The following is a 12,327-nucleotide window of genomic DNA, read 5'->3' on the forward strand; positions in this document are numbered from 1 at the left end:
CTGCACAGATCCATTCAATTGCTACCAAAATGGCCACAGACATCCTCGAGAATGACCTTATCAAGTGGTCCAAAGAGCGCTCTAATTGGTCAAACGAGGCATCCACAGCAATGTACAATATATGCCTGTACACTGTACAATATACGTAATATATTTTATTTTCAAAAACATTCGATCAAACTATTCCAAAATATTTGACAGGACACGTGACACCATCAGAATGATGTGTGAACTTTTATCACCAACGGTTTTTGTGTTATAAGCGTTTAAAGTATAAGGGACAACATGCAGCTCTTTAGCAGCAGCTATGCTATTGGTTCAAGGTGGCGGATCTTGTTCACAGCAACTCCGATTAACACGAAACTTGGTCCACTAATAAGTCATGACGCCCTGAGGTCCTGTGCATTATTTACTGTTAATTGGCCACTAGGCGGCGCTATGCTGCAAAATCATGAAATGCGCTAAAATTATATTTCCAAACTACTTGTAGCCTGTCAGTGTGATCAAACTGAAGCTTTGCAGCTAGCAGCTATGTACTCTTGTGAGCACCCTTCAGTAAAGGACATTTTATAATGCAAACCATTATCACCACAAGTCCACTCTACTGCCCTTTGACACGGCTACACAACGCACTACAGGAGTATAACTACACATTTCTTTCAGAATCAGCAAACAACTCACAGAATTACACATGAAAAACTGTAAGATAAGCCTCTGCTTCCACATCTCTGGCTCAGACACCGCCATTCGCTACTTCTATTAAGAATTAATCACAGTTTCCTGATGACGGCTTCACGCATTCACTGCATAGATACTAAACTCAGATGCAACATACTCGTGCTTCATTATATCCTCCTACTCCCACTTCAAAAGTTTTAATTAAAATACAAATAAGTTCCCTGAAGCTCAGAACAAGGTTTCCAGCAGGCTGCATTTCTCCCACTTTACTGAACAACTCACTGCAAGACTGCCAAGAAACCCTCTGAAGTTAGTGGAAGACAACCTCTTCGCTCCTGTCAGCCTCACACTTGCCCCGTCCATGGGAGGGAACACTAGAATTGTATTTCTCCTAAAAAATATACTACGTGCTCTTCCACTTTTATTACTCAATACTTAACACTCAATATTGTTGAAAAGTATATATAGCCTAATACTACTCCTTTTCCCCCACGTTATCCGTAAATGTCATTATATCCTTTTAGACAAATATTTTGTTTTTCTTTGAGCCCCAACCCACACGATGTTAATAAACTCTTCCAGTTTCATCAATAATCCTTTGCTCACTTCATATATTATCAATAGTTGAACGCTATATTCACAACCATACTCATACACCATCTTGTCAGTCAGTAAAGCAGCTTATTACTGGTGTCCACCAGTCAGTAAAGCAGCTTATCACTGGTGTCCACCAGTCAGTAAAGCAGCTTGTCACTGGTGTCCATCAGTCAGTAAAGCAGCTTATCACTGGTGTCCATCAGTCAGTAAAGCAGCTTATCACTGGTGTCCACCAGTCAGTAAAGCAGCTTATCACTGGTGTCCATCAGTCAGTAAAGCAGCTTGTCACTGGTGTCCATCAGTCAGTAAAGCAGCTTATCACTGGTGTCCATCAGTCAGTAAAGCAGCTTGTCACTGGTGTCCATCAGTCAGTAAAGCAGCTTATCACTGGTGTCCATCAGTCAGTAAAGCAGCTTGTCACTGGTGTCCATCAGTCAGTAAAGCAGCTTATCACTGGTGTCCATCAGTCAGTAAAGCAGCTTATCACTGGTGTCCATCAGTCAGTAAAGCAGCTTATCACTGGTGTCCGTCAGTCAGTAAAGCAGCTTATCACTGGTGTCCATCAGTCAGTAAAGCAGCTTATCACTGGTGTCCATCAGTCAGTAAAGCAGCTTATCACTGGTGTCCATCAGTCAGTAAAGCAGCTTATCACTGGTGTCCATCAGTCAGTAAAGCAGCTTATCACTGGTGTCCGTCAGTCAGTAAAGCAGCTTATCACTGGTGTCCATCAGTCAGTAAAGCAGCTTATCACTGGTGTCCATCAGTCAGTAAAGCAGCTTATCACTGGTGTCCATCAGTCAGTAAAGCAGCTTATCACTGGTTTCCATCAGTCAGTCAGTAAAGCAGCTTGTCACTGGTGTCCACCAGTCAGTAAAGCAGCTTATCACTGGTGTCCATCAGTCAGTAAAGCAGCTTATCACTGGTGTCCATCAGTCAGTAAAGCAGCTTATCACTGGTGTCCATCAGTCAGTAAAGCAGCTTATCACTGGTGTCCATCAGTCAGTAAAGCAGCTTATCACTGGTGTCCATCAGTCAGTAAAGCAGCTTATCACTGGTTTCCATCAGTCAGTCAGTAAAGCAGCTTATCACTGGTGTCCATCAGTCAGTAAAGCAGCTTATCACTGGTGTCCATCAGTCAGTAAAGCAGCTTATCACTGGTGTCCATCAGTCAGTAAAGCAGCTTATCATTGGTGTCCACCAGTCAGTAAAGCAGCTTATCATTGGTGTCCATCAGTCAGTAAAGCAGCTTATCACTGGTGTCCATCAGTCAGTAAAGCAGCTTATCACTGGTGTCCATCAGTCAGTAAAGCAGCTTATCACTGGTGTCCATCAGTCAGTAAAGCAGCTTATCACTGGTTTCCATCAGTCAGTCAGTAAAGCAGCTTATCACTGGTGTCCATCAGTCAGTAAAGCAGCTTATCACTGGTGTCCATCAGTCAGTAAAGCAGCTTATCACTGGTGTCCATCAGTCAGTAAAGCAGCTTATCATTGGTGTCCACCAGTCAGTAAAGCAGCTTATCATTGGTGTCCATCAGTCAGTAAAGCAGCTTATCACTGGTGTCCATCAGTCAGTAAAGCAGCTTATCACTGGTGTCCATCAGTCAGTAAAGCAGCTTATCACTGGTGTCCATCAGTCAGTAAAGCAGCTTATCACTGGTGTCCATCAGTCAGTAAAGCAGCTTATCACTGGTGTCCATCAGTCAGTAAAGCAGCTTATCACTGGTGTCCATCAGTCAGTAAAGCAGCTTATCACTGGTGTCCATCAGTCAGTAAAGCAGCTTGTCACTGGTGTCCATCAGTCAGTAAAGCAGCTTATCACTGGTGTCCGTCAGTCAGTAAAGCAGCTTATCCCTGGTGTCCGTCAGTCAGTAAAGCAGCTTATCACTGGTGTCCGTCAGTCAGTAAAGCAGCTTATCACTGGTGTCCATCAGTCAGTAAAGCAGCTTATCACTGGTGTCCATCAGTCAGTAAAGCAGCTTATCACTGGTGTCCATCAGTCAGTAAAGCAGCTTATCACTGGTGTCCACCAGTCAGTAAAGCAGCTTATCACTGGTGTCCATCAGTCAGTAAAGCAGCTTATCACTGGTGTCCATCAGTCAGTAAAGCAGCTTATCACTGGTGTCCATCAGTCAGTAAAGCAGCTTATCACTGGTGTCCATCAGTCAGTAAAGCAGCTTATCATTGGTGTCCATCAGTCAGTAAAGCAGCTTATCACTGGTGTCCATCAGTCAGTAAAGCAGCTTATCACTGGTGTCCATCAGTCAGTAAAGCAGCTTATCACTGGTGTCCATCAGTCAGTCAGTAAAGCAGCTTATCACTGGTGTCCGTCAGTCAGTAAAGCAGCTTATCACTGGTGTCCATCAGTCAGTAAAGCAGCTTATCACTGGTGTCCATCAGTCAGTAAAGCAGCTTATCACTGGTGTCCATCAGTCAGTAAAGCAGCTTATCACTGGTGTCCATCAGTCAGTAAAGCAGCTTATCACTGGTGTCCATCAGTCAGTAAAGCAGCTTATCACTGGTGTCCGTCAGTCAGTAAAGCAGCTTATCACTGGTGTCCATCAGTCAGTAAAGCAGCTTGTCACTGGTGTCCATCAGTCAGTAAAGCAGCTTATCACTGGTGTCCATCAGTCAGTAAAGCAGCTTATCACTGGTGTCCATCAATGTAAACTGCTAAAACATTAAGGACTTAAAGAAACAATAGCAAATACTTCATGTACTCCGTAAAGCTGAAGAGTGCTGAGAAAGACGCCAAACTCGCTGGACGCCACCTTGGCTCCCCATAAGGTGACACAGTGGTGTGACACAAGGCTGTGATGGGCTCTCTCCTACTGTAACGTGAGGTCATGTGATCTCTGCAGGTTCGGAGCCCGTGCCTCTCTCTCTGTCCACCAGCTGGAGTCAGACTCCAACCCGCTGGCCGTGGTAACCGCATCATCACCAGGAACGGCCCGCCTTCTGGATATAGACAACACCACTGTTATTTACATCGGAGGACTGGCAAGAGATATTGAGGTACTACACACCTACACACACACACACACACACACACACAGAACAACTCATTCATCTGTGTAACTTTCTAAAGTTTCTGTACATCTTTGTGTGTGTGTGTGTGTGTGTGTGTGTGTGTGTGTGTGTGTGTGTGTGTGTGTGTGTGTGTGTGTGTGTGTGTGTGTGTAGAAGCCTGCTGCGGTGAGTGTGTCTACGTTTCAGGGCTGTATGGGAGAAGCGTCACTAAACGAAAAGAACATTGGCCTTTGGAACTACTATCAGCGAGAAGGAGCGTGTGGGGGCTGTTTCACCAGGTACACACAAACACACACACTCTTTGTGTAAAGAGTGTGTCGTTTTGAATCTTCCAAAATATATAAATATGTATCAGGCACCTGACTCTGCTGTCTTTGTGTGTGTGTCTCTGTTTGTCAGTCCCCAGTCAGAGGAGACTGCCTTCCATTTTGATGGGACTGGTTTTTCCGTTGTTGAGAAATCACTCCGATCCACCAGCACCTTCATCGTCCTGCTGTTCAAAACCCTCTCACCCAACGGCCTCCTGCTCTACTTGGCTTCTAATGACACCGTACGCTCACACACATGCACACATGGATACTCACACACACATGCAGACACACACACACACACACACAGGCACCCATGAATACTCGTGGACATACCTCGGTTTTGTTTGGCCGAGTGCGAGCGCTCCGGTGAAGCCCATACAGAGCTGCTGCTCCTCCACCTAAAAGCTTGGTGAAACTTTAGGCTTACTGAAAAACGGTGAAAGAGTTTGATCGGTGGCTAGTCGGAGGAATAACATTTATTTCCTGCTGAATGTGATCAGAGAGTGAGAGCTGGGGGGGGACAGAAAAAGTACCAGAGAGTACAGAACCAAGGCTGCCATCTGCAGCGCCTTCTTAGTGAAGGGAAAACACAACAGAACATACAATTCAGCACACACACACACACACACACACACACACACACACACACACACACACAGAACCTGCTCTTAGTGACAATGGTGGAGAGAGAACTGCAGGGTCAGAAGTCTGGGTGTACTTCACTAGAGTTGATGCTGACGATCCAAAGGAGTTGAATCAAGTGCAACTGGACTTGGTATATATCTGTGAAGATGTGTCGCCTCTCATCCAAGAGGCTTCCTCAGTTCTGCCTTCCTGACTAGACCAAGCTAGTCTGACTGGATGCTGATGAGACTCAGCATTTATCCTCTAGGAGTCGTTGTCAGAGCTATTGATATGCGTGGCTCTTCTGTGCTCCGATGTCCAGCCGGGCCCGTCGCTAACAGAGCCATCGATATGAGTGGCTCTTTGTGATCCGATGTTTAGCAGCGACGGTGGTTGGGGGTGTTAGTTTGGACTTCATTGTTCAGTGGTCATGAGAGTGGTTGGAGCCGTTAGTGAGCGACTGTTGTTCTTGGAGGCTAGGCTTCTTGAGTCTCCTGGGTAGAGATGAAAGGACGGCATTGTAAGTGGGAGATAGGTGGTGTAGCAGACCTCCTCCTCTGTTGAGGGATGGTTTTTCCAGTTTCTCATAGATGGCTTCCTTCACCCCTCTTTCAAACCATCTATCTTCCCTGTCCAAAATGTGTACGTTGCTGTCCTGGAAGGAGTGTGTCTTCTCCTTTAGGTGTAGATAGACTGCTGAGTCTTGTCCTGAGGAGTGTGGCCTTCTGTGTTGGGCCATCCGTTTGTGTAGTGGTTGTTTGGTTTCTCCTATGTATAGGTCAGTGCAGTCCTCATTGCATTGTACAGCATACACCAGACTGCTTTTCCGGGTGTGTGGTACACGGTCTTTGGGATGAACCAGTCTTTGTGGGAGTGTGTTGCTGGGTTTGAAGTATACCAGGATGCGGTGTTTGTTGAAAATTCTCCTGAGTTTCTCGGAGACCCCAGAAACATACGGGATGACTGTGTTATTCCTTCTGTTCCTTTTCTCCTCGTCACTCACCCGGTTGGTCTTTCTGAACGTGTTGCAGTTTTCACAAAGGTCCAACTGGGGTAGCTGCAGGTTTTTAAAGCTCCCCTCAGGTGTTTGTGTTCTTCTCGTTGGGCCTGAGTGCTGCTGGGCACATTGTCAGCTCTGTGTTGCAGAGTTCTGATGACGCCCAGTTTGTGTTCCAGCGGGTGGTGTGAGTCCAAAAGTAGATATTGGTCTGTGTGTGTAGGTTTCCTGTAAACCCCAATGTGGAGGCTCCTGTCTTCCCCAATGTGGACGTCACAGTCCAAGAAGGGCAAACTGTTGTTCTTTACGTCTTCCCTTGTGAACTTAATGTTCTTGTCCACTGAGTTGATGTGTTTGGTAAACGCTTGCACCTCTTGTGTTTGGATTTTGACCCATGTCTCGTCCACATATCTGAACCAGTGGCTCTGAGGTGTTCCTCTGAAGGAGGTCAGGGCCCTGTGTTCTACCTCTTCCATATATAAGTTGGCCACAATGGGCGATACTGGTGAGCCCATTGCACAGCCGTGTTTCTGTCTGTAAAACTGGCCCCTGAATTGGAAATATGTAGTGTTCAGGCAAAGGTCCAGTAGTTGGCAGACCTGGTCTGGGCTGAGGTTGGTCCTATCGTGGAGGGTGTCATCCCGTAGCAAACGTTGCCTCACAGTTTCCAAAGCCTCCATGGTTGGGATGCAGGTGAATAACGAGGTCACGTCGTAGGATACCATGGTTTCATCCGGTTCCAGTTTTACGCCTTGGACCTTTCAAATCAACAGCTCCGATGGCGACAGGCGCGGCTGGACATCGGAGTACAGGAGAGCCACGCATATCAGTAGCTCCGATAATGACGGTACACAAAAGAGCCACTCATATCTATGGCTCTGTTAGCGACGGGCGTTGGTAAACATCGGAACACAAAGAGCCATGGACATCTTTAGCTCTGACGACGACTCCTAGAGGATAAATGCTGAGTCTCATCAGCAGCCAGTCAGACTAGCTTGGTCTAGTCAGAAAGGCACGAACTGAGGAAGCCTCTTGGATGAGAGGCGAAACGTCTTCACGGATATATACCAAGTCCAGTTGCACTTGATTCAACTCCTTTGGAGAACCATGACGACCTGGATGAATGAGAACATTCACAGACATGATGCTGACGATGCTCGTTGCCACAAGGTCAGCTAGTCTTTTGCATATAATGGCAGAAACACAAGCAGTATTTCCAAACATCTGTTGGAAGTGCATCAAACACAGGCAGAGAAATGCAGCTTTTGACTGCTTAGCTCATAGTTCATCTCTCGTTGGCCATCCACTGCGGGTATGTTATCATTTGTTTCGTTTTCTCACTTCAAAAATAACAAAAGGAACCAATAAGAGTACTCTTAAAGTATTGGATCAATAAGCAGTATCGGTAAGACTAGTAGTACCATTAAAATCTTAACAATACCCATCCCTAACAAACACAGACCATACATACACTTAAATGTACACACTCGGATATACTGTGTGTACTGTGTATTTATACTGCAGAGTGTAAACTTTCTGTTTCTTGCAGAGGGACTTCCTGTTCATAGAGCTTGTTGAAGGGCGTGTCCGTTTGACCTTTGACCTGGGGTCTGGAGCTCTTACCCTCACCTCCAGTAAGACGTACAACAGTGGAGTGTGGTACAAGATTACACTGCAAAGAAACAAACGCAAAGGTAGGACCTGATATAACAAGAAATACTGCTAATACTACTTTTGCTACGGTACTGCTGCTATTATTCATCTTAATACTACTGTTAATACTATTATTCTTCTATCTTCAAGTGATAACATTACTAACAATATAATTACTTACTATAATTATACTATACTTACTATAATCTTGTGACCCTGAGATACCTGCTGGAGATGCACAAGAGTTCGCCGCAATGAAAATGCTCTGACCACCCTGCCACCAAGGAATACCATGAAGAGGAGTAACTTGCAACATCTTAAGTAGCTCCTGCATGTTGTCCTTGTAGTAAAGCATCTCTGATGTTTATTTCACTTGTACTGTTGTGAGCATGGGGAAAGGCCCATCGGTGTTGGGGAAGACCCACGGAGATTCAAGAAAGAACAGACAACAGCCCAGAAACACAGCATGCAAAAGTTTTAGGGCTAGCACCCGAAGCACTGCATAAACAAGCTACAAGTACCAAACAGAGGGAATACTCCCAGGCAGACCGGGGGGGGGGGGTAATCTGTCATTAAGGACAGATCGCATGGCCAAAGACTCGGGTAATGGCATAAGGACTACGAAATTGGATGCGGCAAGACAAGAGGGTGAAGCCAAAAGAAGATGCATCATCTGTAGTGGAATATTTAAGAACGAACGTGGTGTGAAAATTCATCAAGGCACGTCTAAGCGCAAAGAGCAACTACAGCAATGCAAAGCACCTGATATTATGAGCCCTGCTTGTCAGTCGGAGGAGGACCAGGGCCAGGAGGCAAACCACAATGCCCCAGACCTCTATGCTCAACCTGCTCAGAGCACAAGGACAGGGGGTGAATCCGAAAGCCTGGAGGGCTTTGAGAGGAAACCACAGCTGAATTTTCCACTGGCAACAGATTGCAGATGGACACAATTGGATGAAGAACTGAGCATCATCCTGGACAACACCCTGAAAGGAGATGCAACCAAGAAGATAAAGACTATGGTGCAAGTTGTGTATCAGGCATTCCAAGATGCTTCTGGTGTGAAGGAAGGCAAAACTTTAAATCCACCAGCAGGTCCCAGTAGGAGGCATGTAGAACCTGATAATGTAATAAATTCCCAATAATGTAATAACCCCGATAATGTAATAAAAATCTGCTCTTGAGTCCATTGAAAATGCAATAAAACCTGATAATGTAGTAACTTCCTGATAATGTAATAAAGTGCATTTCCCAATAATGTAATAAACTTTTTTACCAATAATGTAATAGTGTGTTACATTAACGGGACGTTATTACATTATCAGGTTAGCCTTCATTTCCCTGGTCCTGATAATGTAATAATTCCCCAATATTGTAATAATTTAACAGCAGACCACCCATAAATGTATTCAAGTGGTGATACTGTTTAAGCAACGCAAGCTCGAGAGGTCTAGCGCCACCGACAGGTCAAAGTTGGACGTGCATGAATGCTCTACTCTTCCTCAAAGCTACCTCCAAGCTACTTCCACACGTTTTTTCTCAGTTGGATAATTTTATTACATAATCAGGAAGTTATTACATTATCAGGTTTTATTGCATTTTCAATGGCCTCAAGTGCATTTTTTTTATTACATTATCAGGGTTATTACATTATCGGGGATTTATTACATTATCAGGTTCTACAAGGCAACGCCAGATCATAGAATTGTATAAAGAACTAAGGGTGCTCAAGAAAAGGTGGTGGAAAGCAGACGATGGGGAAAAAGCAGCTCTGAACCAACTAAGCTCAGAGCTGCAAAAAAACTACTCTGGCTTCGCAAGACAGTGATGCAAAAGCAGAGAGAAGCGTCAATAGAGGAAAACCTTTTTTTAACAACCCCTTCCGTTTCACAGCTGACCTCCTCAGAAAGCCTAAAAGCAGGAGACTGATATGTTCTAAGTAAGAAGTGGAGAATAGTGTAGCAGCACATGGGAACCCCAGCAGAGACATTCCACTGAGTGACTGTCTTTTCCAGCTGCCAACACTCAAGCCACACACCCCTTTCAACATGGCAGACTTCACTCTTGATGAAGTAAGGGCAGTAGTGGAAAAAGCTCGAGGAGGATCTGCTCCAGGATCATCAGGCACCACTTACAAGGTCTATAAAAACTGCCAAAGGCTACTGAAGAGGCTATCGAAGCGTTGGCGGGCACTCAAAGAAAAAGCAGGAACCCTGGCTCTGGACACTAGCTGAGGGCTGCTTTGTCCCTAAAGAACTGAACTCATTAGGACACACCAACATCTCCGAACAAAGGACAGGAGGGCATTTCAATAGGCGGTCGGAAGGTTGATTGAAGCTGGTAACACCTGGGCTCAACCAGCAGCTCCACAGGAGGTGGAGCATTACCTGGGGAGGGAAAATTACACAGACACATGGCTCTAGGGCCGTAACACCCCCTCCCATAAGAGCAAGCCTCAATGGCTGGTGATAATCATGTGCTTTTCCCTCATCAATCTGCCATATAACAAATCCACTCCTACACATTAATCATAACAATCCCACACATTAATAACAATAACATATTCCACACATTACTCGTAACCACGAGAAAGGGCATCAGCAAACACATTCTCTGAACCTTTCCTGTGTCGGATCTCCAAATTATAACCTTGGACGATCAGTGACCACCTCATCAGACGCTGGTTGTGGTTACACATTCTGTGAAGGGACTCTAAGGGATTGTGGTCAGTATAGACAATCACAGGCGTAACACTAGAGCCTACATAAACTTCAAAGAACTGAAGTGCGAGTAGTAGAGCCAGTGTCTCCTGCTCTATGGTAGAGTAGCGTGACTGACTACTGATAAACTTCTTTGAGTAGTAACAGACTGGATGGTCCAGACTGCCAGAATCCTTCTGACACAGAACGGCACTGGCACCAACTCTACAAGCATCGACTTAGATGGTAAAGGGCTTGTGAAAATCCGGAGCACTAAGGACAGTGGAAACGGATTACCGGGCTTTGATGCAGTCAAACGCTGTTTGGCAGTCAGCAGACCATGCAAACAGTACTGAGGGACTGAGTAAGCCAGTTAGTGGGCCTACAACTGAGGAAAGTTGTGGCAAAACCCCCTGTAATACCCAGCCATTCGTAGGAACCGACGCAACTCCCGCGATGTGGTGGGCAGTGGAAATGTCGTTATGGCACCAACCTTGGCTTCAACGGGACGCACTTTACCTCAGCCCAGCTTTGCCAAACTCGCACTTGGCAAGGTTCAGGGTTAGAGAAGCGGCTGCCAACCACTGAAACACTGTTCTTAATGAACTCAATGATCTGACCAATTAGAGGAGTAGACTACTACATCATCAAGATGTGCTGTACAGTTAGACACATCTGCAAGCACTATGTTCACTAGGCGTTGGAATGTAGCTGGAGTGTTTCGCATCCCGAATGCCATTACTGAGTATTGCAGGAACCTGTCAGGTGTAACGAAGGCAGATATCTCAGATGCACGAGGTGAAAGGGGCACCTGCCAATACCCTTTCAACAGATCTAGCTTGGTGACATAACGGGCCGAACCAATGGTATCAACACAATCATCCAAATGGGGCAAGGGATACGAATCAGGAATAGTGACATGATTCACTTTCCGGTAATCAGTGCAGAAACGAAATGTAGAATCGGGTTTCGGAACCAGGATGCATGGGGAGCTCCATGGGCTTGAGCTTGGATGTGCCAAGTTATGTTCTAAAAGATATGAGACTTCTTGTCGCATCACTGGTCTTTTCACCATATTGACTCTGTACGGGTGTTGTTTAATCGGCACTGCCCCGCCCACGTCAATGTCATGTTCCAAAACGGTAGTGCGGGAAGGAACATCTCCAAACAGACAAATAAAATTCTGAACTAAAGTCACTATGCTGGCTTCCTGCTCCTTGTTTAAATGTGGCAATGGAGAAGGAAGGTTCAACAGCATCTCAGAGTTGGATAATCGAGGAGTTTGTTGAGGCACATTGCGCAAACTTAAACCGTCCTCATCACTTCCTGTAACAGTAACAGGTCCAGGACTCATTGCCTCATGCACTGCAGATGTGACAGTGGCCACAGGGGTCGCCCCTGGAGCCTTAGGCTGTGTCTCACTTTTGGAATGGTAGTGCTTCAACATATTTATATGACACACACGAGACTGCCGTCTCCGATCAGGAGTTCTGATAACATAGTCAGTGTTACTTAACTTCCTGTCAATAATGTAAGGTCCTGAAAAACGAGCATCCAGAGAGGAACCAGGGACAGGCAGGAAGACTAAAACCATGTCACCTTACTGCAAAGAATGAGGAACTGCTCTCTGATCGAACTGATGCTTCATCTTCAGTTGAGAAGCAGTGAGACCTTCTTTAACGACACTGCAGGCCTCATGCAGCCGCTCTCGGAATCTGCTCACATAGGACAGCACATTTTT

The 12,327-nt window shown here is 45.6% G+C and overlaps 1 protein-coding gene across 1 annotated transcript in view; it reads left to right on the forward strand.

Annotated features, from left to right (window-relative positions):
* The window catches only part of lama1 (laminin, alpha 1), a 208,739-nt gene that overhangs the window by 134,479 nt on the left and 61,933 nt on the right, over positions 1 to 12,327 (forward strand). Inside the window, 4 exon segments of the mRNA XM_056299265.1 lie at positions 4,134 to 4,287; positions 4,456 to 4,580; positions 4,702 to 4,852; positions 7,784 to 7,928. Of these exon segments, the coding sequence (XP_056155240.1) occupies positions 4,134 to 4,287; positions 4,456 to 4,580; positions 4,702 to 4,852; positions 7,784 to 7,928 (575 nt within the window).

Source organism: Lampris incognitus, chromosome 19 (assembly GCF_029633865.1).
Source record: "Lampris incognitus isolate fLamInc1 chromosome 19, fLamInc1.hap2, whole genome shotgun sequence".
In the NCBI taxonomy this organism is placed as follows: domain Eukaryota; kingdom Metazoa; phylum Chordata; class Actinopteri; order Lampriformes; family Lampridae; genus Lampris; species Lampris incognitus.